Source organism: Pseudozyma hubeiensis, assembly GCF_000403515.1.
Source record: "Pseudozyma hubeiensis SY62 DNA, scaffold: PHS4, whole genome shotgun sequence".
NCBI classification, from domain to species: Eukaryota; Fungi; Basidiomycota; class Ustilaginomycetes; order Ustilaginales; family Ustilaginaceae; genus Pseudozyma; species Pseudozyma hubeiensis.
In genome coordinates, this window is record NW_012133786.1 from 41,501 (window position 1) to 65,332 (window position 23,832).

At 56.1% G+C, this 23,832-nt stretch overlaps 11 protein-coding genes across 11 annotated transcripts; 8 read left to right on the plus strand and 3 right to left on the minus strand.

Annotated features, from left to right (window-relative positions):
* Positions 1 to 537: 537 nt before the first annotated feature.
* On the plus strand, positions 538 to 3,482 carry PHSY_000102 (transporter; the record flags this gene model as incomplete). Its single annotated transcript, XM_012330745.1, has 2 exons — positions 538 to 588; positions 1,632 to 3,482. 2 exons carry the CDS (start codon positions 538 to 540, stop codon positions 3,480 to 3,482), a joined length of 1,902 nt encoding a protein of 633 aa, XP_012186135.1.
* A 365-nt stretch (positions 3,483 to 3,847) lies between these two features.
* PHSY_000103 (non-canonical purine pyrophosphatase) lies at positions 3,848 to 4,429 on the plus strand (the record flags this gene model as incomplete). The annotated part of the gene is made up of 1 exon (XM_012330746.1): positions 3,848 to 4,429. The coding sequence occupies one exon, from the start codon at positions 3,848 to 3,850 to the stop codon at positions 4,427 to 4,429; it is 582 nt and encodes a 193-aa protein (XP_012186136.1).
* A 385-nt stretch (positions 4,430 to 4,814) lies between these two features.
* On the minus strand, positions 4,815 to 5,711 carry PHSY_000104 (hypothetical protein; the record flags this gene model as incomplete). The annotated part of the gene is made up of 1 exon (XM_012330747.1): positions 4,815 to 5,711. The coding sequence occupies one exon, from the start codon at positions 5,709 to 5,711 to the stop codon at positions 4,815 to 4,817; it is 897 nt and encodes a 298-aa protein (XP_012186137.1).
* A 430-nt stretch (positions 5,712 to 6,141) lies between these two features.
* PHSY_000105 (hypothetical protein) lies at positions 6,142 to 9,792 on the plus strand (the record flags this gene model as incomplete). Its single annotated transcript, XM_012330748.1, has 2 exons — positions 6,142 to 6,213; positions 7,957 to 9,792. 2 exons carry the CDS (start codon positions 6,142 to 6,144, stop codon positions 9,790 to 9,792), a joined length of 1,908 nt encoding a protein of 635 aa, XP_012186138.1.
* A 156-nt stretch (positions 9,793 to 9,948) lies between these two features.
* Positions 9,949 to 10,863, minus strand: PHSY_000106 (hypothetical protein; the record flags this gene model as incomplete). Its single annotated transcript, XM_012330749.1, has 1 exon — positions 9,949 to 10,863. The coding sequence occupies one exon, from the start codon at positions 10,861 to 10,863 to the stop codon at positions 9,949 to 9,951; it is 915 nt and encodes a 304-aa protein (XP_012186139.1).
* Positions 10,864 to 11,435: 572 nt separating this feature from the next.
* PHSY_000107 (hypothetical protein) lies at positions 11,436 to 11,927 on the plus strand (the record flags this gene model as incomplete). Its single annotated transcript, XM_012330750.1, has 1 exon — positions 11,436 to 11,927. One exon carries the CDS (start codon positions 11,436 to 11,438, stop codon positions 11,925 to 11,927), a length of 492 nt encoding a protein of 163 aa, XP_012186140.1.
* A 72-nt stretch (positions 11,928 to 11,999) lies between these two features.
* Positions 12,000 to 13,984, plus strand: PHSY_000108 (hypothetical protein; the record flags this gene model as incomplete). Its single annotated transcript, XM_012330751.1, has 2 exons — positions 12,000 to 12,163; positions 13,444 to 13,984. The coding sequence occupies 2 exons, from the start codon at positions 12,000 to 12,002 to the stop codon at positions 13,982 to 13,984; spliced, it is 705 nt and encodes a 234-aa protein (XP_012186141.1).
* Positions 13,985 to 14,192: 208 nt separating this feature from the next.
* On the plus strand, positions 14,193 to 17,201 carry PHSY_000109 (inorganic pyrophosphatase-like protein; the record flags this gene model as incomplete). Its single annotated transcript, XM_012330752.1, has 1 exon — positions 14,193 to 17,201. One exon carries the CDS (start codon positions 14,193 to 14,195, stop codon positions 17,199 to 17,201), a length of 3,009 nt encoding a protein of 1,002 aa, XP_012186142.1.
* Positions 17,202 to 17,611: 410 nt separating this feature from the next.
* Positions 17,612 to 18,775, plus strand: PHSY_000110 (hydroxymethylglutaryl-CoA lyase; the record flags this gene model as incomplete). The annotated part of the gene is made up of 1 exon (XM_012330753.1): positions 17,612 to 18,775. One exon carries the CDS (start codon positions 17,612 to 17,614, stop codon positions 18,773 to 18,775), a length of 1,164 nt encoding a protein of 387 aa, XP_012186143.1.
* Positions 18,776 to 19,111: 336 nt separating this feature from the next.
* Positions 19,112 to 20,287, plus strand: PHSY_000111 (hypothetical protein; the record flags this gene model as incomplete). Its single annotated transcript, XM_012330754.1, has 1 exon — positions 19,112 to 20,287. One exon carries the CDS (start codon positions 19,112 to 19,114, stop codon positions 20,285 to 20,287), a length of 1,176 nt encoding a protein of 391 aa, XP_012186144.1.
* A 114-nt stretch (positions 20,288 to 20,401) lies between these two features.
* PHSY_000112 (hypothetical protein) lies at positions 20,402 to 23,083 on the minus strand (the record flags this gene model as incomplete). The annotated part of the gene is made up of 1 exon (XM_012330755.1): positions 20,402 to 23,083. The coding sequence occupies one exon, from the start codon at positions 23,081 to 23,083 to the stop codon at positions 20,402 to 20,404; it is 2,682 nt and encodes an 893-aa protein (XP_012186145.1).
* Between the last annotated feature and the right edge of the window lie 749 nt (positions 23,084 to 23,832).

Below are 23,832 nucleotides of genomic sequence, written 5' to 3' on the forward strand. Positions count from 1 at the left end.
GTTGGGAGCAAAGTGCCTTCTTGAACCTCTTGAACGAGTCACCGATGGAAAGCGCCGTTCGGAAGAAGACGAAGGAAAGACGCTTTTGAAGGGTCTGCATCGAAAGCGCACTGCAACCGTCAAAACCGAGCTTCCGCCGGTCAACTTGCATATGTTAGGCCGCTTATATGAAATAGAAATATGTTAGACCGGGACAGCCATCGTCTAGCTAATTTGGGGCTAGCAGAGCAGCTCATAGCGATGAGCGCAGTTGGCAGAACTGCTCGACATCATAGCAGGTCTGCACGACACCAAACGACACAAGGTACCTCCATGGACGGGTCGAAGGTCGATGAAAAGATTCGAGAATTGGCTGCTACCTCCAAGGATTGTCGTTGCCACGTCAGGGTCCTGCCCACTCGCTGTAGGTACCCGACGACTTTGCCAAACTTTGTCTCTGGTCGAAGCTGTGTCCCAAGACACGCGAGCAACGTGGCCTTCGGCTAATTTGACGGGCCACGACGGCTTTGGCTATAATGTCCAGACCGCCTGCACGAGATGCGATCGCAAGTGAATGACTGCGGCGAGGAAGAGCTGCATCATTGCGGGGTAATGGACGGCCATGCGTGGGGGAGTTGCGGTCTACTGTATAGTCATAGGAAATCGCGGCAGAAGCGCCTTCGGCCAGATTGGCTGCAAGGGATCCAACGTGGAAAGACGGGCCAAGACTTGCGTTCCTTGTCGCCTCTTTCTGAGGACCGGCTCGGGAAAAGGGAACTCGTGTGGTGTGTGCCGGTCTGTCAACAACCGGATTGTGGGGCGTGAACAATAAGGGAGCAGACTTTTCGAAGAGAGCCGGCCAGACCGGTAATGATCATCACGCTCCTATCCACCTGCCTACTTCTGCGGACCTGTGAGGCTTGATGTTGCGGTTCGCTCCATCCGATATGAGCGACTTCGAGCCCGGCCTCCGCTGTTGTTTGGGTAGCCTAGCATGTTCACACAGACAAACAGTCCTGAGACCACTCACAAACAACGTCGGCAGACATAATAGAAAAATCGGACATTACGAAGGGTGCGAAGCGTGCGTCTGGTGCGGTAAGGTCACTGTCGTTTACAAGAATCGACGTGGGGGGTTGGCGGGTCTTGCTTCAAACTCGCCTTTCTTCTCAACGCGGAGAGGGACACAGGAGGACGCGAGCGAGAATTATTGCCTGAGACTGAAATGGTCGGCTAAACCTCAGGAGAACAGTTGGTACAGAGTGCAACAGTGCAGCATCGGCCCGGGACAGGCGTGTGCTAGCCGCCCTGAGAGCCCTCCGCGGGTTTCAGCAGCGTAGGACGCTTGGTCGCACAATGCAAGAGCCCGAGGCTCGCCTGGGAAATTTTCGCGCTGAGAGACGGCCTCGCTTACACGGATTTCGACCAACCTTTGACTCTGATTCGTTCTGCCCTCACCCAAACGAACGGATCCCGGCTGCATGCACGCAATACGTCCTTGCCTAATGTGCCCATCGTGCTCGTGCGATGCAGGTCAGATGCATTTTGACCACATGATCTGACTCGACTTGCACCAACCCTGATGAGGCGAGCTCAAGCCGGACCTGCACGCTCTTGACACAGTTGTTCCGGCAGACACCTCTTCCCCACAGTTGTTACAGAAACCATATAAGGAGTCTGAGACTTCCAGTTTCCGGTCTTCATCCGACTGCCCGCCTGCCTACTTGGTCCCCCGTCGCAACAAGCTTCCCAGAGACCTATCCTTGTTCCGCCACGCCTTTGCGCTTGGTCAACCGCTGCTCGCCAACTCCATCCATCCAGTCGAGCAAGAAAAGCTTGCACCAGTTCGGACCAGCATGTCGGCTCAGGCAGCCACAGCTGATTTCTCCAATCAGCACGAGGCGTCTTCGCCCACTGACAGCATTCACGACCACAAGGGCAGTCATTCACACAGCCAGCTACCATCCGCTACACAGGCCGACGATGACATCGAGAATCTCTCGGACGAAGAGCGTGCCGCTCTGGAGAAGTCGCTCAAGAAGAAGCTAGATTGGCAGATTGTTCCTCTCTGCTTGATGCTGTATCTTTTGAGCTTCCTCGACCGCACCAACATCGGACAAGCTCGACTCAATGGCCTCGAAAAGGATCTCAAGATGAGCAAGGATGGGTATGACTACCGCATTGCTCTGACCGTTCTATACGTCCCGTACATCATCTTTGAAATCCCCTCAAACCTCCTCGTCAAGAGGATCGGTCCTGCACGTTGGATCCCTGCCCTGGTCGCCTCTTGGGGTCTAGTCTCCACACTTCAAGGTGTCGTCACCAGCAAGACTGGTCTGTACATCAACCGTGCGTTCCTTGGGTTTACAGAGGCCGGCATTCTACCAGCGCTTGCTCTCTATTTGACCTTCTTCTACAAACGCGAAGAGCTTGGCATCCGACAAGCGCTCTACTTCTCCGGCGCATCGCTCTCTGGTACCTTTGGCGGTCTCCTTGCCACAGCCATCGGTTTGATCAAGCACAAACCGGGTGGTTGGGCTTGGATCTTCATCATCGAGGGCATCTTCACCATCTTCTTCGGTATCGCATGTCTCTTCATCCTGCCCAACGACATCTCCAAGCTCTGGTGGGTGACTCCCCAGGAGCGCAAATTAGCATACGCCCGCATGGCACCTCCCGTCACCAAGGTGCGCCCAGACTCGGAAGCTGTCACGGACGTCACCGCCACAGCTGAAAAACGCGTTGCCGCCGTGGCTGACGAGGCAGCACTCGAGTACACGGGGAAGTTTGTTCTGCGAGAGGTCAAACGCACGTTCGTGGACCCGCTCGTCTTGATCTTTGCAGCCTCTGGATTTGCTTACGCAACGTTGTTGTATTCGAATGCATTCTTTAGCCCGACCATCATCAAGTCGCTTGGTATAGCAAAGTCGACTGCCGAATCCCAGCTTCTTTCCGTGCCACCTACCGCTGCCGCCTTCTTCGTCTCGATCTTCTCGGCTCTCCTCTCCGACAGGTACCGGTGGCGATGGATTTCAGTGGTTGCGCTGATTCTGATTTCGATTGCCGGAATTGCGCTCGCGTACGGCTCGCGAGTCGCGTCTCAGAGATATGGCGGAATCATTTTGCTATCTTGCGGAACTTACTCCATTCCTCCTCTCGGCATTAGTTGGATGCTGAACAACACCTCCGGACACTACAAACGAGCTACTGCTATTGCCTTATACATCGTGTGTACGAATTCCGGCGGAATTCTCAGTTGTTGGCTGTTCTACAACCAGGAGGCTCCTCGCTACGCTCGTGGCTTCCTCGTCAACCTCGGACTCAATGCGGGAGCGCTTGTCCTCGTCACGGTGGCCGAGCTTTACATGATTTGGGAAACCAAGGCACGAAAGGCGGGCAAGCGAGACTACCGCGTTACCGAGCTCAAGCAGCAAGGCTGGGGCGATGCCAAGATCCGCGAGTACCTCGGTGATCAGCACCCCGAATTCGAGTACATGCTTTGACGACGAACTGATTGGATGTAGCTAAAAATTTGGTGGCGCCGAACGTAACGCGTATCACACTCAAGCATCATTTCAACTTGCCTGTGTCATTCTGTCTGCAGTTCTGATTGCCCGAGTCACATCTTGCGAGTCCTTGATGCCGGAGTGTAGCTGAGGTGGTGTCTTTCCACGTGCTTGTTGGAAGGATGAGAGACTGCTCCGGTGAATTCGGGGAAGGTGGCCTCCGGATATCGGGAAATTTTCCACGCCGAAATTTAAGGTTCAGATGGCTCAGTCAAATAACGCCGGCTCGACCTTCTCTGATTTCTTCTTTCTTTCTCATAATCACCCAGCTATCATCCCGCAACACCTCTAAGCCCTTCATCATGTCCAAGCCGACACTAACTTTCGTCACTGGCAACGCCAACAAGCTGCGTGAGGTCAAGCAGATCTTCGCGCTCTCACCCGACTTCCCCTACGAGCTCACTAACAAGGATCTCGATCTGCCCGAGATTCAAGGGACCACACGCGACGTTGCGCAGGCCAAATGCGCAGCTGCTGCTAAAGCGCTCGGCGGCGCTTGTATCACGGAAGACACTGCACTTGGTTTTCACGCTCTCGGAGGTCTTCCTGGCCCCTATATCAAAGACTTTATGAAGACGATCGGACACGACGGATTGAACAAGATGCTCGATGGATTCGAAGATCGCTCTGCTTCCGCCATCTGCACTTTCGCATACTGTGCTGGCCCAGGCGAGCAAGTGCAGCTGTTCGAGGGCAAGACCGAAGGCATCATTGTGCCTCCTCGTGGTCCGACCCATTTCGGATGGGACCCAATCCTAGAGATCAAGAACACTGGGCTCACTTACGCCGAAATGGACCCAAAATACAAAAACACACTCTCGCACAGGTACAAGGCCCTCGCGCTGTTGCAAGAGTACCTCGTCAGTCTCGCCGACAAGTCATAGGAGCTGAAATTGAACGGCGCAGCATGTCTGCCCCTTAGCACGCTTCAGTCAAACGGCTCGCTCGACCATTGATGTCCCCCTACTGCCGAGTAGATGCGGAAGCGCAGTCCTATAAGGCTTCCAGTACACTTAAGTTGGCGCTTCTCACTTTGCCTCTCTTGTTGCTTCCGACATTGTCGGCGACTCGACTTGAAGCTCATCTATGTCAGGTCTTTCGTTGAGTTTGCTTGGGGGAGAACCATCCACCGGCTCCCTGCAAACGATTCTGACACCATGTTGATTGGACATGCGATAAGTACTCGATTGATAGGTGATTAGATCCACTTCCTGCAAGAGTAAATGCGAGATAGATAGACATATGGACAATGCAATGCTGTGAAATAAGTTAGAGCAGACCTGCATCGTTGCTGAGAGCGCCCGCAGCGTTCTGAAGGCTTGATTGGAGGCCAGAAGCAAGGTCGGGGAGCGCGACAGCGAATGGTGCGGTACCAGTAGCGAGCTGGACGCCGGCAAAGTCGTCGAAAGTCTTGGCGTAGGCGAGCTCCTTGGCCAGATCACCAACACCGTTGGAAGCGGGAAGGGGAGCAAACTGCACGGTGCTGAGTGTACCGAAAGCCTTTCCAGACCCATCGAAGAAGCCACTTCCGCTGTCGCCAGGGATACCAGGAGTGACTGTGTAAAGATTGTGCGACCAGCCAGCACCCTCATCCTGTACATTGACACCGTACTTGGGACTCAAGAGAGTGATACCTTGACGGAGAATCGAGTTGCCGTAGCTGTACACCTTCTCGAACTGGGAAAGGCCGCCAGATCGAAGACCATTGGGACCGCCAAAGGTGGGAACGGTGGGGTTGACTTTGTCGTGGTCCGCAGGATCGATGAGCACGAGAGCAAGGTCGTTGTAGGCACAGGTGTTCTCGTCGGTCTCGCCGCGCTGTTGCATTCGGATCCAGGAAGAGTAGGCCAGCACACCGGGTTTCGAGGCACCGGTGATGGTGACCTGGGTGCCCTCGGGAAGCGAGCCAGAGGTACATCCGTTGGTGCTGGTCGACTCGCCGGTACCGGCACAGTGGGCTGCCTGACCAATGTAAATGTTATCGCCATTGTAGTAGATGAAGTTGGACGTGCAGCTGCCGGCCGTATTTGTGTTGACACCAGGGTGGATCGTGGCGGTCTTCTGGTCAGCCCAAGTGGGTGCACGCTTTACGGGGAGTGGCGAAGCAACGACCGAAGAGGCAACTGCGAGCGCAGCCACGAGGGCGTTGAAGGCGGTGGCAACCATGGTGAAAGGAGGTTGGGAGGGTGGCTCAGGGCGCGGGAGACAGGGGGAGTTAGTCTAGGAGGGACGACGCGGAGAAGTTGGGGGATTTTGTTGAATGGTGAGGACAGAGGTCTTCATCTTATAAGCCTTTCATCAACATGAAGCTGCTACACGGATACGGCCAAGACCTCGGCATCGCCTGTGTCCTTCCCGACTTGGACAGTCCCTTTCACAGTGTCGCTGTATTGCTCTCTTTCAGTGAGCAGACATGGTGCGGCCTCGCTCAGGTGACAGAACGGGTCGGAAGATCGAAAACTGCAAGTCGGTGTGCGAAGCGAGACTGAGCAGAACTTGCCTTGCTACGACGAAGCGGAGCGAGAGGGCCGAGCGGACTGGCTGCGGGTAGTCAGCTCTCGTTGAGCACGATTCGGGTTGCGAACGATAGGATCAGATGGTTCCGCATAACGTGCTAGCCGAAGAGCCGCAGGTAATCGGTCGCGACAACGAATCGACGCCCATCGAGGTGGGGTCAGACGGTGCACAGCGGGTCCACTTGATCTGCATGAAGACGCCTTCTGTCCACTGTATAGCCGCTCGGTCCTGGCTCGCGGACAGTGTCGTCGGCTAGTGAGAATGCTACGAGCGAGCTCAGCTCGGATCCTCACTGCAACCCCTGACTAACTACCCGAAGTGGGGACACTTTGACCCTTCTACAACTTCTTTTGTCACTAAGGGGTCGAGAGGCCTTGTTGCTCAAGCGCAAAGCGACGAATGTCTTGATCGCTAGAAGAATCTTATCAGAAGACGGGTCAACATTCGTCCTCTACACCGCCCTCGGATCTCGTGGTTGCCAAGAGAGGTCGGCAAGGTGGGCAAATGGCGCAACCTCGCTTGGAGAGCTCGTACGTTCGCGAGCTGGAGCATGGGAAATTTTTGTCTCGACAAGGTGACCGGTGACAGCTGACCTAGGCTGGCAGGCCTACTGTGGGACTATTTCAGGGTCCAACCTCTGTTTCGAGGGCATGCCTGCCCACATTGTAGCTTTCACGAGTCGCAGATGTCGCGGTGGATTTTGCCGCTGCACACTCCCACGTAGCATGTTCGCATGAAAGGTTTCCGCGTTTATGCGAGCAAGTAAGACCTCGAATGCACCTTTGCTGTGCAGATAGATTACCCCGCGTTTCGCGAACATCTTGGACCTCGAGATCACGATTTGTACACTGAACATCATGTGTCGAGCGAAGTATGAACAAATTACCGTAGGAGATGGTCTCAAGCCGTCTGTCGGAACGGTCAGCGCCGCATCCGAGGCCAGTCTTGGCATTACACCGACGAAAGAGTTAAGCGACTACATACGTGTGTTTGCTGCCCAGGGTTTGTCATCTGTCGAGTGGCGCGTCATACGCATCGCAAATAGATGCGGTTCATATGTCGGTGAGATCCGGTCATGCGAAGAAATCTTTCCCCTCAAACGTTTGTCTCCGCTACAGTCGAGACGATGCTTGACGAGCTTGTTCGTTCTCCGTGTCGCCAATACCAGACGATACAGTCCTGTTAAACGAAGCCTTGCAATACCTTCTCCATCCATATCAAGCCTCACTTCTGCTTTTCTCTGCTTCTCTCAGGAGCTTTCACTTCAGCCTCGTGAGCACAAATGAACATCTTCACGAAAGCCACGATTGTTGGAGAGGTCAATGGTAGCCCCGATCATCGGGCTTTATCGCCCACTCTATCTCGATTTACATTGTCTCTGGCCACGCAGTGAAGAGTTTAGCCGGTTTCCGTGGCGAAATGGCCGCTGTGCCTCGCTCCAGGCCGCCGCTTCAGGAAGAAATCCTAAAATTTCGCCCGCTCGGCGAGAAATCAAACAAGCACAGAAAAACGACGTCGCTCATCATAGTGTTGGTCTTTCTTTCCCAACCCTCACAAATCTCCAAGTTCCCACGCCCGTTGTCCTTCACCTCGGCAACGTCGGTCGACCTTGAAAGCACAACCTTGCTTACGCTGAGCAGGTGGGACCGGCAAGCTCGTGACAATCTCCTCATGCGCTGAACGCTGCCCGCCTGGGACGAATGACGGGTCAGCCGCTTACCCTTATTTTCCCATCTGCCCGAGATCGCTGCTTGTAATACGGCACAAGCAAACTGTTCTTGTAACTGGCAGGGACTTCTCTTACTGCTTCGCCGCTGCTGGAAGTGATCGATTCCCAAACATGGAGCTCAACATCCTCAGCACCACCATCAATGATGTCTTTCTCACTCCGCAGGTGCGTTCCGAGAACGAGACACCCGAAGAGAACGAGCCCGCCATCGTCCAAATCATCGTTCAGCTCAGCATCCCCGCCAAGTACACACCTCCATCGAAGCTAATAAATTTGACCGCCAGCTTGATAGGCTACGAATCGATCGGTTTCCCCAAGGGCGGCTTCGAGCAGAACCAGCCTTACTACAACAAAAAGACGATCGAGTCGGCAAACGACCTCAAGCTGGAAGCAGGATCCATTTACCAATTCGAAGTCTCCTTCCGAGTCGATCACAGCACAGCACCGTACCAGAGGTGCAAGTACGGACGCCATCACCAGAAGGTGCAGGTCAAGGCCACTTTCCCGGCACTAATAGGCAAAAAGACGCTCGTGGCCGAGAAGAACCTCTTCTTTGTCCAGACCGTGGCCAACGCGGGTTTTTTGCCGTATTATCATGTGCATCGTGCCGCAGAAGAATCGCTCGGCCCAATCTTTCTCGGATTGCGGACGCAGCACTTGACCGTTGGCGGCTACCTGCGCATCACATTCTCGCTAGACAATCCAAGCCCGACGCTGCAGCTACATTCGTTGAAACTGACCTTGTTGCAACAGACAACGCTCAAGTCTCGGGTACGTCGCAATTACAGGGAAATGCCGCCCTCGGAGCGATTCGTATTCTTTGAAGCCGGACCAGCAGAATTGAAGAAGTGTCTTCAGCCCAACGACAACGAAACCAGTCTGGACGGACTGCTGGCCCTGGCCAAGGACGAACGCCACCAACAGCAACCGCCATCGAATCAGCCGGACAATGCAGTCGACCCCTCGCCCTCAGGCTCGACATCCAATACAGTCTCGTCCCCAGGACAATGCAACTGGGTGGCACGAATAACCAATGATGCCGAAGCTCGAGCCTCTACTCTGCCAGGCAGCGACTGTGCTATCCAGATGGCACATGGTCTGGAAGTCTCCATCCAGTATTCTGACCCAGCGCTCGGTGACTCTGATGTGCGAACGTATCGCGCTTCGTGGGGGCTCATCTTGCCCTCGTGTGCATGCCGTTGGCAAACCATGCGTCTGCCCTCGTACACAGCCGAGGATGCCAATCCGGTGCCCAAGATATCGCGTGACTTTTGGGCGGGTCGCAACGAGCACGAGTCGTTCACGCAGTGCGTCTGCGGCGAGGATTTGGAGCATTTGCTCGAAATGGAGCAGCAAGCAGCATCCGAGAGCGAAGTGCAAGCCTCTTCTGCACTTTGGCGCGACATGCTGAGCCACCGGCTTCAGCAACGCCTTTTGCGAACCGGCGTGAGCGGTCGTAGCGCCTCGTGCTCTCCTGCCATTTCGCGGATGGCATCGCGGCGGGGGAGTATGGAAGATGTCGCCACATCCGCTGACGCTACAGCGAGTAGCTCGGCAGCTTCTAATGTACGCGAACGGGGAAGGCAAGGTCGTAGCGCTACGCCACCCCATCCACCATCCCGCTCCAACTCGGGAATGGTTGCCGACGACGGTGTGCAATTCGGCTTGATCGAAGCAGACGACGAGATCGAGTTCGAAGTGCAAGCGCGCGAAGTGCTTCACGACCTGCAACTAGACGAGCGCGACTACCAGAGGGAGTGGGACAGATTGGTCGAGATGCGTCAGAGGAGGAACAAGGCGCGCAACGAGTACACGTCGGTACCTCCGGGGCCTAGAGACGACGGAGAGCGCAAGCACCGTTCGCAATCGGCACATCCGGCCTTGCGCTTCTTCCAGAGACGTTCCGCCAGCAGCAACAACAGTCGGAGCAACAGTAGGGCGCCGAGCCCGCCTACACCGCCAGCCACGCTCGCTGAATCCGTCGACGAGATGCGTCTGTAGAAGAAGAGTTGATCCAGGCTCATGGTCATGCATTTGCATCTTGCGCAAGTCACGCAGTTACCCATTGTAAGAACTTTGAATGTCAAGAGTGAATATTGAGAAAGCGGGGACGGGATAGCATAAGCACGAAAGAAGCACATGCTGGGCTGGGAACCTTTATGAGCCGTCGGCGGAATGTGAGACCTTGTAGTCTTTTGCCCAGCCGATGAAGGCAGGCACGTCGTGGGCGATTTCACCCGGCATGGCCATTTCCTGCATCATGGTTGGGATGCGTCCTCTCGAGTCTGACTGGACGGCCATTTTCCAGTTGACCACGGCGGCGGCTTGAGATTCCGCATCCGTGCTGCTTGTTGATGAAGGACCTTCGTAGACAGCCTCGAAGCTGGCGTACACGCCGCGCACTTTGGGTGCCTTTTGAGGTACGTCTGGGTGTTCGATGGGGAATTGGATCACCAGGAAGGATCGGTAGGCTGGCTGTGCATCGGAAGATGCAGGAGGAGTGATGTTACGCTGCGGATCGCGAATCCACTGTAACGTCTGCGTTTCGTGCTGTTCCGAAAACGGCTCTTTGTTTGGTGGCAAGTCGATACTGAGCAGCATCTCGACAAAGTCTCTATCCGCCGTCACGATGGGCAATTTGTAGGTGTTGTGCCAAATCTCGGTCTCATCCTCCTTGACCTTTGCCACGCACTCGGTCATCTGAATATCCTCGATGTACAGCTTTTCGTTCGTCGAGTGTCCAAATCTAAGGTAACGTTGGAAATCCTCGTAGGTCAACCCGCTCTCAGCGCCGTGCTGCGACTCGCGCAGATGCCATCCCTTCTTAGCAATCTGTGAAACTTGGCTTGGTAGGAGCTTGCACTGAACGGAGCCGCCGATATCCGTGGTGAAGTGCTTGGTCTTTTTCCATTCGGGCGTAGCTCGAACGAAAGCAAAGGTGGCCGAGACGTAGTGTGCCAGAAACTCGGCGTATTCGGGTGTTCCGGCGGCAGGGATCGATGAGAAGGGCGTTTCGAGGGCAGTGAAGGGCGCATAGGCAGCGCTGCCGTTCTGCGTGGACGCATCTGCCATTGTTGCTGTGTCTTCTGCCACAAGTTGATGTCGGTTGATCAGAGGGATGTGGTGGAGTCGAGAGAAGGAACACAAGATGCTCTCGGCGAGGGGACCTTTAAGAAGCGTAGCGGGTCCATGCACGTCATCCACTTGTGGAGAAGCACCCAACCAACAGAATCAGGCAATTTTGTGGCTCGCCGATCTGCAAGCGACTCTGCTTTCGCAGCTTCTGCAGTTTGTGCCGGCGGCCATGCCGAGAATGGACCCTTTTTTTCTGCTTCTGAGCCTTCGCATCACAGAACGCAGCTCGACTTTCGCATCGTGATCACAGACGACCTCGCTCCGACCGTTGCAACCTGGCGAACTGTCTGGTGACATCCACTCAAGGGGCCTGGGAGCTTGAGCATGAGAAGGCCATCAGGGCGAATCATAATTCGAATGGTACACCCCAACAGCAGCAGTCTCGTCCTCAACCTCCCATTAGAATCTTCTTGGCAGTAACCAGAAACTTGCTTTGGCGAGGTCGGCCAGTGGCGGTCAAGAACAGAGTTGAAAGCAAAGATGGACAGAGAGCATCGAGAGGATACTGAATGCTGTATCTACAACTTCAACGAATCGTGTCGTTGGTGAAGCGACAAGCGACCAGCGAGCATCGATCGATCAGCTCGATGCGAACAGATCGATCGGGCTTCGTCTGTTGCACGAGGATCGCCTTCGCACTCGGCAACAGTGGCTTGAGGACGACAACGGGAATTCCACCGCGGCTCCTGAGCAAAGCTCCCTCCTTACCTTGGAACAATTCGTCCACCGACCGACCAGCGGGATGGCGTCTCAACTGCGGGCACGTTTGGCGTCCCTTGACAGACAAGCGAGGCGGCTTTTCTCATGGGTCGCGAACCCTCTACCAACGGCGTTTGACAGCGGCTGCTGCTTGTCACTGCACCCTCGGGTGTTCGTGTCGGGACAACATGGGGAGCGACGTGCAGCGGAAGAACAGCTTTCACAACCCTGCGGCTGGGATGCGGAAAAAAGGTGGTGTGGACAGGGTTGCAGCGGACGCCGTTGACAGCCAGTCCGATTGACGTAGCAGCGTCGCGAAATCAGGCCATTGTAGCAGGGAACGGGTCGACGTTGGTCCCGAACCTTCTTTCGAGATGTTTGCATCGCCGAAGACCCTGGCGGCGTCGAAGACTCGCGTTGCCCTGCCAGAACGGACATACAGTGCTCAGTACAACAGACGAGGGAGCCGGTTGTTGTACGCCGCGCTCAAACGGCAAGCATTGTCGGGGTCACGCTCGTCCTCTCAATGCCGCTGCAGGTGATGCCTAAAAACAGTCCAAGTGAGACATGCTTTGCATCCTGATGAAGTTCTACGGTCAGGCCAGCCTTTCGACCCCGCTGATCATGTCCTCTCATCCAGCTCACCCAATTGCATCGAAAGCATATCATGTGACCAATAAGCCTTTCTGCGTGCTGTTGGCACGAATGATACTACCCACACGCTGCGCTGAGTCTGCTTATGAACGAGAAGTATGGGAACAAGAAAACGACATGCTTGAGGGTCTTCGCCAGGCAGGCAGCAGACAGACTGTGTGGACTCGAGAGGCAAAAAGGACATTTTCCGGCAACTGCCCATGTCCGCAGATGACTTGCGGAAGGTCCTGCACGTCTCTGCTAGTTCTGCATCGCGATCGATTCTTAGCGGGTGAGGGGGCAGGAACACGAGACTAAGCAAAGTGTACAGTTGCTAAATTTGGAGCTGTGGAAATCGCCAGCATGCGGGATTTTGCTTTTCTCCCACGCGTAGAACCGTTCGAAGGCAAAGAAACGCGAAATGTGGCTCTTCGTTCCTGCGCTGATTCCCATTTTGTCCCGTCTTGAAGGAATTATTCAGAGACATCCTCACTGTCGCGTGGCGGCTCGCTTGGGGCCACTCGGTCGAGATCTCGCATCTTAGGCTGCAAGCCAGCCTGATTCTGCCGAGAGATTTCGGGGTGGCAAAATGAATTCGCACAAATCAGCAAGGCCCGGGGCGCAGGTCTCTTTTCATGGATGCGCGCCTCCTTGCTTGGTTGCGTGGGTACTGACAGTGTATACACCGAGCCTTGCACTGATCGGCTCCCGTGCTTGCAAATCCTCGATGGTTGTGCTCGACCTCGACCTCTAAGAGGTGCTCAAGCACAAATCTTGCACTTCCAGTTCCCGCTTCCGTCTGTCGAGGCAATTTCTGTCGCCTACGGAACTGCATTTCACTAGAGACCTAGCAGCTTTTCGAACTCCGAACGGTCCAGATTCCAGGTCCGCGCACTTTCGTCGTTTTCCCTCTCCTCGGATGGCACGCCTGGAGGATGAATTATTTCCACCCTGATTTTCAGCAAATGCGGACCTTTGCCGGGGCACTAGAGCCCAGTTCCGCTGTTGTTGATCGATGCGTGACCGACCTTGGGCCAAAATTCTTGCCTCAACCATGAGAGAAAAAAAATAACAGAGCTTTTGCCCCATCCGCCACGGTAGGAAGCTGTCCTTGCCGAGAAGGCCACGCGGATGGACTGCAGCGAAACACGCAAGGGTTCCTCTGCAGCTTCCTTTGTTTCGCAGCTCATCTCCGCCTAAGCCTACTCGCCACTGCTCCCGTGTCAGTGTCCTTCGTGGCCGGCTGGCTCTACGGTATCTTTGTGCACATTGCCCTCGAACCCCGCTGCTCAGACGAACAGGGTGGTCGTCATCTCAGCCCGCCACTCCGCTCCCATTTACGATCCGCAGCAACCCTCATCCCTTGATCCGCATCAACATCCTGGCATCTCCCTTGCTCTTCTCAACTCGCCTGATTTCCGACATTCACTTTCCGAACCAAAGAGAACGGTTGACTGTAGCTCCGTTTGGCATTCGACGCAGCAACTGTCTCTGCATCCAGTCCAACAGCGCTCCTCAATCCTCCTCGCCTGCCTCGCTTGCGGTCCAAGCCTCGTCTGTACCGAAAAAGTCACCTGCCATTCACATCATCGTCCTCAGCATCCCCATCCACCTCACCGTCATCCACCATCCAACGACCTGCTATCTCTGCTCATCTGCTCCTTTTCGTTGGACGTCGCTTCGTCTTCGTCACTCTTTCAGACCCCCACGATCTTTCACCACTTAGCACGAGATCGGCATTTGCAGCGTCGCCATCACTCACTGACTCCCATCACACAATCACTGCGTCGTTCAGCGCCACTCTTCACTGCCTTTGGACCCGCACAGCCAGCATGCTCGACGTCTAAGCTCATCCATCGACCCTGTCTATCACACCACTGCTCCTGCAGCTGGACTCGCATCCGTCATCACATCATTGCATACCACAATCTTACATGATGGAGGCATCATCATCACCTGCTCCGGCACCAGGCGTCGCCACAAACGCCAATCAATCTGGCAGTCGCTGGCGCTCGGCCACAGCGCACGACGTCTACGCTGACAACCGTGATGAGGACATCTTTGGCTGGATCCAACCCGACGAATGGGACACCATCGCCGGGCCTAACAAGAGCAACTTCATGCGCGGCGAATGCGTCGAGTGTGCTCCCGAACAAGACCAATGCGCCCTCGTCCCTTCGCCACTGCAGAGCTGCGGAGGGCCCAGCTGTGGCTACGGTGCGCAATGCTGCGAGTACAGCCGTCGAGCAACTCACACTTCCGGCCCCTCACTACGCACCCCCGCTCTTCTGCTTCAAGGTAACACGCAAGGTAACACGAAAGCATCGTCAAACTCTCGAATCCAGGACCTTGCAAAGGCGGAGCAAAAGAGCAGCCTCGGTGTCAGCCTGATCGACATCATCCACGGTCGAAGCTGCCGCCCGATCAGTCTCTTGGATCTGCGTACCTTCCTTCACTTTCAGCGCCAGCCTCAGAAGCGTCTGCCTTCCTACTACCCAGCTTCCGACATGCAGAGCTCGGCTCTTGACGACTTCGACCTCAACCTCGACATGCCCACATCTTCTACCGCCTCCTCGCCTTCCTCACCCCAGTTCGCCAAGGAGAAGCCAGCAAAGCAAGCGGCGCAACGTCTTCACTACGACGAGGTGGACGCTCTCGACTTTCTGGTAGCGTACGAGCGCTACCTCACCAAGTTCAGGGATCAGCCGCGCGCAGATCGCCTCAAGAGTCCCGACCCGGCTACCTGCAAGGCCGCCGTGCGCGCATATGTCCGCCGCGCTGCCAAGCCACGCGCATCTTCCGATCTCACCGCAGCCGACGTTTTGCGTCAAGGGCCTCACGACGCGGACGACTTGTCCGACATCCCTGAGGAGGTCTCGCGAGAGGTGCTTGCTCGACTACGACCTGCTGATCTAGGTCTCAAGCCCGAATCGCAGCCGCTGCGTGTCGAGTTCGATCGTCTCGTCCATCGCTATCTCTGCTCGCGACGTGCCTGCATCCTGCCGAGCACCCGCAGACCTTTGAAGAAGCGAGCTTCCAACTCATCCTCCGACACCAAGCATGACGCACCCGACTCGCCACTTCACCAGATGCTCGGCTCATCTAAGAACGACAAGTTGCCCCGTCTCCGCTGGATGGTCGACGTAGGTCTCATCTCCGAGGGCCAACTACAGCTGGCCCTGGCAGAGTGCGACTTTTCGACGCATCCCGATGTGCTTGCACCCATTGCAGAGGCCGTGTACGCCTACATGTCGCAGCACGTTGTACCCTTCTTTTTCATCTCGGTTTCGCGCAACCTGAGCCCCAACACCAAACGGGGCCGTCTCTTGATCGGCATTGTTTGCACAGTCATCGCGCTCACATTCAGCATTCTACTCATCGTCACGCCCTCGCCGCTCGCACCACGCGCCAATCGTGGCACTGGCGAGATCTCGCGATGGTGGCGACTCTTGACCGCTCCACTCTGGTGTGCAGGTCTCGGATACATACTCGCTTACTTTACTGGGCTGTGTGTCTGGCTCACGTTGCGCGGCAACCGCGAACCCGATGAAGAGGAGGAACGCGAACGCGAGGAGATCCGGTCGCGCATCTCTGGTGAAGACGTCGTCGGGTTCGACCTTGCCGAGCTCCAAGCTGCTGCGGACGAGAGGGACAGGGATGCCGAGCTGGAGGCCAATCCTTGGATGGCGCCCGAAATTGCCAATATCCTGACGGGCATCGCCGGACCAAAGAAGGACAAGCACGGGAGGCAACGAGCCACCTCCGATGTTCGAGGTGGCCGCAGCGCACGTGCGGCCGAAGAAGGACGCGCTCGTTCGAGGTCCGAGGTCGCGGCCGACTTGCCCATTTCTGCAAAAGCCTCGTTCGATCAATCGTTCGCAGATACTTCCAACGCGATCGCATTGCAGGCCTATATGGAGAAGGACGCCGCTCTCACTGCGCCAGCAGCCATCGTCCTACATACGCCAAGAAAGCAGGCCGCGTTGCCCGGTACTCCGGAGTCCGCCGGTCGCACCGCGGCCCTGCTCTCTGTCGCGGATTTGAGCGCGGCAAACTCTGCCAGACCAAGCATGGATCGTGCCCGGCCCTCGCTCAACGACCTGCGTCAAACCGATGCAGTCTCCTCAGCCAATGGCGGAAGCATCCCTGCATCCGCTCTGATGAGGCAGAAGCGCGTTCCCCTGCTCAACTTTTCGATTGGCATCACCAGCAAATCGGGACACGAGCTGACAGACGACCGCGTTGACACACCAGTATTGACGCGTGACGCACTGCTTTTCGATCCCGAACTCGCGGCACGAGTCACCTCACCGGGGCTTCACGAGGCCAGTGCGGGGCGCAGTACGAGTGGAGGCTCTGCCCACGGTTCGCCTCCGGCGGCCGATCGACGCAAGTCGCTTGCACACGTCTTGCTGCCGCTCAAGTCGAGTAGCCGCATGCAAACGCACCTCGACGGTGCCGAGATGACTCCGCACGCTGGCGAGCGATTCGGTGTCAGCGACGGCGAAAAGGAAGGCGTTACCTTGCCCAAGATCCCGGAACCGATCGCGATACCCCCAGCTGAGCTTGATGGACGCGACATTGCCCCGTGGTCGGCGCGGTCGGCAGTGAGCTCCCGTGGGCCGATCTCGTCCAGGGCACTGCTGTTCTCCCTTCCAAGCACGCGCAGGTCGCACTTGTCGGCCGCCACCGGCACCACCTTGGTGAGCCCTTTGCCCAACATCTCATCAGCTTCTAAACGTGCGTACGACGAGTCGCCCAATGCCAGCTTCAAGGAGCGTGTTTGGAGGACCATCCAACGTGGCACTGGTTTCGCTATAGGGACCGAAAAGGTGCTCGACGCTCGCGTACGTCGCGCACAGCAGATGAAGGCGCTTCGCATCATGGCGCTCAATACGATCGCCACTGTTGTAGCTGTGGTCATTATTGTCGCCATCCCCTGATCGTCTTTTGCATTTTTTTGTATTCTGTTACTCTCTCTCTTTGTTCGCTCGGAACTGTACTTGTATTTCTTCGTTGCTCATATCCCGAGCAAATTCTGGTCACCTCTTGTTTCTTACTATCACTCTTCGATCAGGCATGTCTTGCCAATGGATACCCTTACCATTCAGTCATAGTTTGATACACGACTGATCCCCGCAGATTGTGTGACCCGTCAACGCCTACGGAGATTGTGCCAACGATCGGAGAGAGCGAGGTAGCAGTTTCGGATGAGCCGGACGTGTCGGGCTAAAAACCGCACAATTCCCGCTTCCGCTTCGCGACTTTTGACGCTTTCCCCACGCCTTGCCAGACAACCCCGCAATTAAGCTCGCAACCAGACTCACAGCCGACGGTCGACTCGGTCTCGCCGATGCTCGTCCTTGCATTCCAGTTTCCACTGCAGCCCTCTCTCCCTTCTCGACCATCACATCGTCTCAGCAAATCCACCTTCTCGGAGGGTCACGCCATGATGCTGCAACCGCTCGCAAGATCAGCGCTGCTCGGCGCAAACATCTCAAAACGAACGCTTGCAACTGCCGTCAAAAATCCCAACTTTGTCAAGATTGTCGAAGTCTCACCTCGAGACGGTTTGCAGAACGAAAAGATCATCGTCCCTACCGCGACCAAGATCGAGCTCATTCGTCGTCTTACCGAGACCGGTGTCCCCGTGATCGAAGCTGGATCCTTTGTTTCGCCCAAATGGGTTCCTCAGATGGGCGACACGCCGCAAGTGGTAGCTGGCATGCCCATCCACCCATCGATATCCTACCCTGTCTTGGTGCCCAACATGCGCGGACTCGAAGGTCTGCAAAAGCTCCTCTCCAAATACAAAGACGGAAGCAAAGGTACACCGCCTACAGACGAGATCGCCATCTTCACCGCCGCCTCCGAATCCTTTTGCAAGGCCAACACCAACTGCACGATCGCTGAATCGCTCGACCGACTGTCCGAAGTCACTTCGCGCGCCATCGCTTCAGGCCTCAAGGTACGAGGCTACATCAGCGTAGTCGCTGGATGCCCCTACGAAGGCAAAGTCGACCCAGAAGCCGTTGGTCGAGTCTCGAAAGCACTCTTGGACATGGGCTGTTATGAAATCTCCCTGGGCGATACCATCGGTGCTGGGACTCCCTCCGTCATGGAGCATGCACTCAATTCGAGTCTGAAACACACCAATGTTTCGCCGGAATACTTCGCAGCTCACTGTCATGACACGATGAACACAGGGCTGGCAAATGTACTCCACATGGTCAAATTGGGTGTCAGAACAGTTGACTCGGCAGTGGGAGGTCTGGGTGGATGTCCGTATTCGCCGGGAGCCACGGGAAACATCGATACAGAAAGCGTCGTGTTTGCATTGCATGGTGAGGGGTATGAGACGGGCACAGATCTTGACAAGCTCGTAGATCTGGGTGATTGGATCAACAAAGAGATTGGGAGAAACAACGCAAGCAATGCGGGTCGGGCGATTCTAGCCCAGAGAAAGATCAGGGCTGAGAGAGCTGCTAAGCAGGCTGCTCAAGGGGCGAAGCTGTGAAGATACTCTATCGGCTACCAGGTACACTAGGTGCAGGGACAATGACAAGTATGCGTGCGTCTGAATTCAATGAGTTGCGTGGTGTCATACAGTGTGATGGTGAGGAACAGAAGTCCGGATATCGGCAGCACTTGAAAAGCGCGATCAGACCTCCACCCTGTGCGGGCGGTTTTGGAAGCGAGAACGTGGACATGCTCTTCGGCCATCCTGTCCTCCCTGTCACATCACACTTGCTTCCTCCTGCTCTTACCATTCAATCGCTTCTTGCATCATGATCCCATCACATCGGTAGGACCTCCCCGTCCGTCAAGCCTTCTCTCCACACACGCTTCCAAGATGGCTCCGAAGCAACCTCCTCGCATCCCGGCGCCTCCCCCCTCTGCCACCAACTTCCTCTTGCGCACCAGCCTCTACCTACCCATCGGCCTAGCCACGGTCTACCTCACCTTCTTCCTCGCCCTCCTCACCCCTCTTTTCCAACGAAACTTTATCTTTCTCCACTCGATCCAATTCCCCTTCTTTCCTTCCTATCACAAACCCGAAAAGTACGGTCTTGCACCGTTCAAAACTCGACCTCTTTCACTCACCACCTCGGACGGCGAGACGATTGGAGCATGGCACGTTCTGCCCGAGCTGTACTACCAACAGCGTTTGAGTTCCTCTCCTGATTTCGAGTGGGACGATGACGTGTATCAACGATCGATGCAACTTCACCCGACCATCATCTACCTGCATGGAAACTCGATGAATCGAGCAGCACCGTTTCGCATCGCCGCGTACCAATCGCTCACCAGTCGAATAGACGCAAATGTCGTCGCGATTGACTACCGCGGGTTCGGTGATAGCACTGGTACACCCAGCGAACAAGGTCTCGTTGAAGATGCCGAGACAGCCTACCGATGGATCCGTCAACAACAGGGTTCATCGAAACAGAAGATCACGGTCTTTGGACAGAGTCTAGGAACGGGAATCGGTGCACTTCTAGCTGCAAAGCTCGAGCAGCAATCAACACCTTTGGACAGTCTCGTACTCATGGCACCGTACACATCTCTCAAAGCACTCGTCAAAGACTTCCGGTTAGGCGGAATCCTTCCTCTCCTCAAACCAATCTCCCTGATCCCTTTCAACGAAAACATCCTCGACGCCTTCCTCAAAACTCACCTCAACACTCTCTACACCTTACCAAAACTCACTTCATCCTCATCCACTTCGAACCGACAAACCTCCATCGTCCTCCTTCACGCACACGATGATCCCGTAATCCCCATATCCCACTCCCGAACACTCTTCAAAACCATGCTCGATGCCACATCCAACAACGTATCGATCCAATCGAGAAACGTCACAGACTACGCACACGTTCAGCGGTTCAAGCCCAACGCCAAAAAGCCAGCGCAAACAGTGACACTCGTAGAGACCAAATTCGGCGGTCATAATCAGTTGACAGAGGGCGGATTGGATCTCGTTCGTCTCGCACTGAAACTGCCGTCGCATCTGGCGGGGTCGGGATGATCAGAAGAAGCGATCCTGGCGATTGCTCGAACTAGTTGCTTTGATGTATAGTACAAATTGCGAATAGATACCCATTGCTTTTCTCTCTCCCTGTCGTCCGACCCCCTCACCGCATCAAACTTGAAACGACGGCAAAGCGTACAACCCAGACTCCCGTCCCAGAAAGCCGAATCCGAGCAACACCTCCATCTTCCGACTGTGCCACCCAATATCGCCCGTCACATGACCGTTGCAGTCGGCCAACCTTTGCAGCGCGATGCGACGCGGATGGTCCAAAGGCAGATCCCGCACCACTTCATCGCGTGGCACCAGCTTGACATCCGAGGGGAGCGAGTACGATGCAGCGACGATGTGACGCGAACGCGATCTCGAGCCAGAGCCGCCACCCACCGAATGAGCTCTTCGGATCGACGGAATCGTCGGCCGTGCCGAGGGAGAGTGAGATGCGGGTGGAACACGGAGCAGTGAACGCGAGGCGCGATCCTCGCCGTCGTCCTCGTCGTCGTACCTCACCGATCGGCCCCTCCTCAGGCTCGTCTCGCGACCGCCGTCGTTGCCGTCCCCTGATCCCCTATGCTCCATCGGAACGCCGACATTCGGCATGACTTCGACATCCTCCATCAACGCTTCGTCGCTAGCTTCCGGGTTCGGACCAGCCGCGATGTCAACCACCCAGCCTCTCCTTCCAGCTCCTCGAATCACCTTCCAGCTGCCAAAGCCTCCCCTGACACTCCTGAGCGAGGCCTGATTGAGTCCAACCACTCTCAGATTCGTTGCTGCCCTTGCGTTCGCCGGCATGCTCGGTGGCGGATCTGAGCCGGTCTTGAAGCCCATCATAGCGAGCTGTACCGAGATTGGGATGGGCGGCGTCTTGGCACACGGCCCCACAAGGACGCTCTGCAGATGTACCGCATTGATGGCGCTCGAGTCGTGGCTGTCGTAGCCGGGGATGTTGGTGGTGAGTCCCTCGGTGGAGGAGCGAGATGTGCACGAGTCCGAGAGCTCGAGAATTTGTACGTTGGGTGCGCGATCACGCAACAGCTTGCTGACAGCTTCGAGCCTGATGTCTGGACAGTGCGAGAGGCCGAGATCGAGCAGAGAGGGCTGAGGACCAATCAGGCCGAGCAGCTCGTCGGTGAGTGCACAGCCGCCAATGTCGAGATAGCGCAGTTTGCCGGAACGGAAGCAGGGCGCCTGCGTGATGATGACTCGAAGATCTTCCGATTCGACGGGGGTGGGAAAGATAAGCGTTCCTGCGAGGGAAAGCTCAACAAGACCTTGGGTGCAAGAAGCGTCTACGAGCAGCTCTGCGACAGACTCCGAGGTGATACGCTTGCAGAATGCCAAAGAGAGGCTCTCGAGCTGGAGCTGGTGCGAGCTGCTGAGCGCATTGAGCAGTGCAGCATCCACCTTGGTCCTCGAGAGATCGAGGTGGGTGAGTCGGGGGAATGCCGTCACGAAGGGATTGAGGAGATCGTTGTCCAGAGTGACACCAGACAGGCCGAGCCGATTCAAAGATGGAAAGGTGGTGGGCCTTGCAGGATGGCGACTGGGACCGTCTCCGTCTCGCCGTCTCGTCGATACAGACCGACTGACGCTCTTACTTCGCTGCCTACCAGAAGCGCTCCGCCCACGACCACGTTCTTCGTCTTCGCCATCGACGTCCATGTCAACCTCGTCTGACTCGACCTCCTCTTCCACTGTGTTGGTAGTTCTGCCGCTGAATTTCTTGAGGTGCGTCTGCACAAACTCTTTCATGGCTTCTTGAAAGCGCGAAGAGACGCACTCGCAGAGGTCGAGCGCCTGGAGCATCTTGTTAGAGCGACCGCTGCTGCGTTCGACGGAAACCCCACGAAGTCGGCTGGGCTTGCTGTACTCGCCATCACGAAAGAGGAGCGCCTCGAGCACGTCGTTGGACAGCGCCGAGTCCATGGTCTCGCTCGCACCAAACGCAACCAGACCGTCAGCAGCGGTGACAAGAGCAAGCAGACGAGCCGGAGTGACAAAGCGCTGATCCATGCCTTCGCCAATGGTGCGTCGCATGCCCTGAGTGCGGAAGTTGGAAAAGTCGACGAGACGCACCCAGTGGTGAAGCGTGCTGGCGTCTTCGTCGTGTTCTTCTCGAAGAGTGACGTGGTAGACCGGGCTCTCCGGCGTAGATGTGGGATCCTCGGTCCAGATGAGCTCGATTTCGCCGTCTTGATCCGCGTTGATGCGAACAAAGTTTCGGCGCGACACGGTTCGGCTCAAGGACGAGGCACGCTCTGCGACAGCAGCGACGGCGGCGGCATGCTTGGATGGAGCTGGGCTTTGGTTGCGACTTGCTGGTGGAGTGGGAGTTGCTGTGCCACCAATGACGAGCTTGTGTCCAAGCGCGTGCGCAAACCCTGCGGCTGCGACCATGTTGACAAACGAGGCTGGATCGGAAGGATCGGCGTTGATGCTGCCGGTGAGAGCATACTTTTCGTAGGCACTCGCCAAGTGAGAGGCGCCGAGCGATCTCAAGAGGAGATTGAAGCTGTGAGGAAGCGTGATCTGGATGCGACGAAACAGGAGCACCCTGGCCTCGTGGTAGAAGGCTTTGTTGACGAGGCAGAGGTTGTAGAGCGTCTTGCGGGTATCATTCTGAGTGGAAGAGATCTTGCGACCATCCGGGTATGAAGAGGGAAGCCCGTGCGGATCAATGTTGCGAAAGGAGGATTTCGGGATGGAGTCGAGCCATACTAGGCCGACGATCTCGCGCAGGATCTCTGTGGGCAGGTCATCGATGCTAGCTCCGCGTCCGGACGAAGCCATGTCTCGACGGGACGAGAGATGGCGTGGGGAGCGCTGAAAGTGAGTGCGAAGGTGACGGCGACTGTTGGACGCCTCGTGAGCGGCGTGGAAGCAATCGGATGTTGGTGGTGGTTGGAGAGCAAGGAAGAGCGGCGGAGGATCCGACAAGAAAGCCAACGCCTCGAATCGGCACGTCAAGTCCGGAGTCACAAGGTTGCTGAGCCGTCAGCCGCCCCCTTTTGTGGAGAGGCGCAAGCGCGAAGAAGTAAGTCACTTCGGCTTCCAAGCAAAGGGTCCTGGCTGAGACCAGCAAAGTCAAAATTAAGGTTGTCACTGCGCTGATTTTGCTCAGCCTGCTTGCTGAACGCAAAGCGCGCCTCCTGAGTGTGTGACCGCCTGATCCAACAAACTCTGCCTGCAACTGTAAAAGTGGAGGACCAGCAAGGACCAGGAGGAAGATGCACGAGCTTCTTCTCTTCTACACTTTCATCAGCAGACGTTCATCACCCTCACTCTGCTCACTTACGAGACTTTTGCAGAGGAATAGCATTGCATCGACACCATATGGCCAGAGCCAAAATGACCACAGCGCACGACTATCCCGAGCTGGAGAACATTCCTCCCGCACCGCCTCGCTCGACACTTTCACCTTCCGGAGCCGCACAAGCTAATCTCGTTCCAAGGTGGGCCGCAGCCATCTTCTCGACATTCCCGATTCACACATATCCCGCTGCCCAAGTGCACTCACCGACCATCACCAGCCCTCCGGC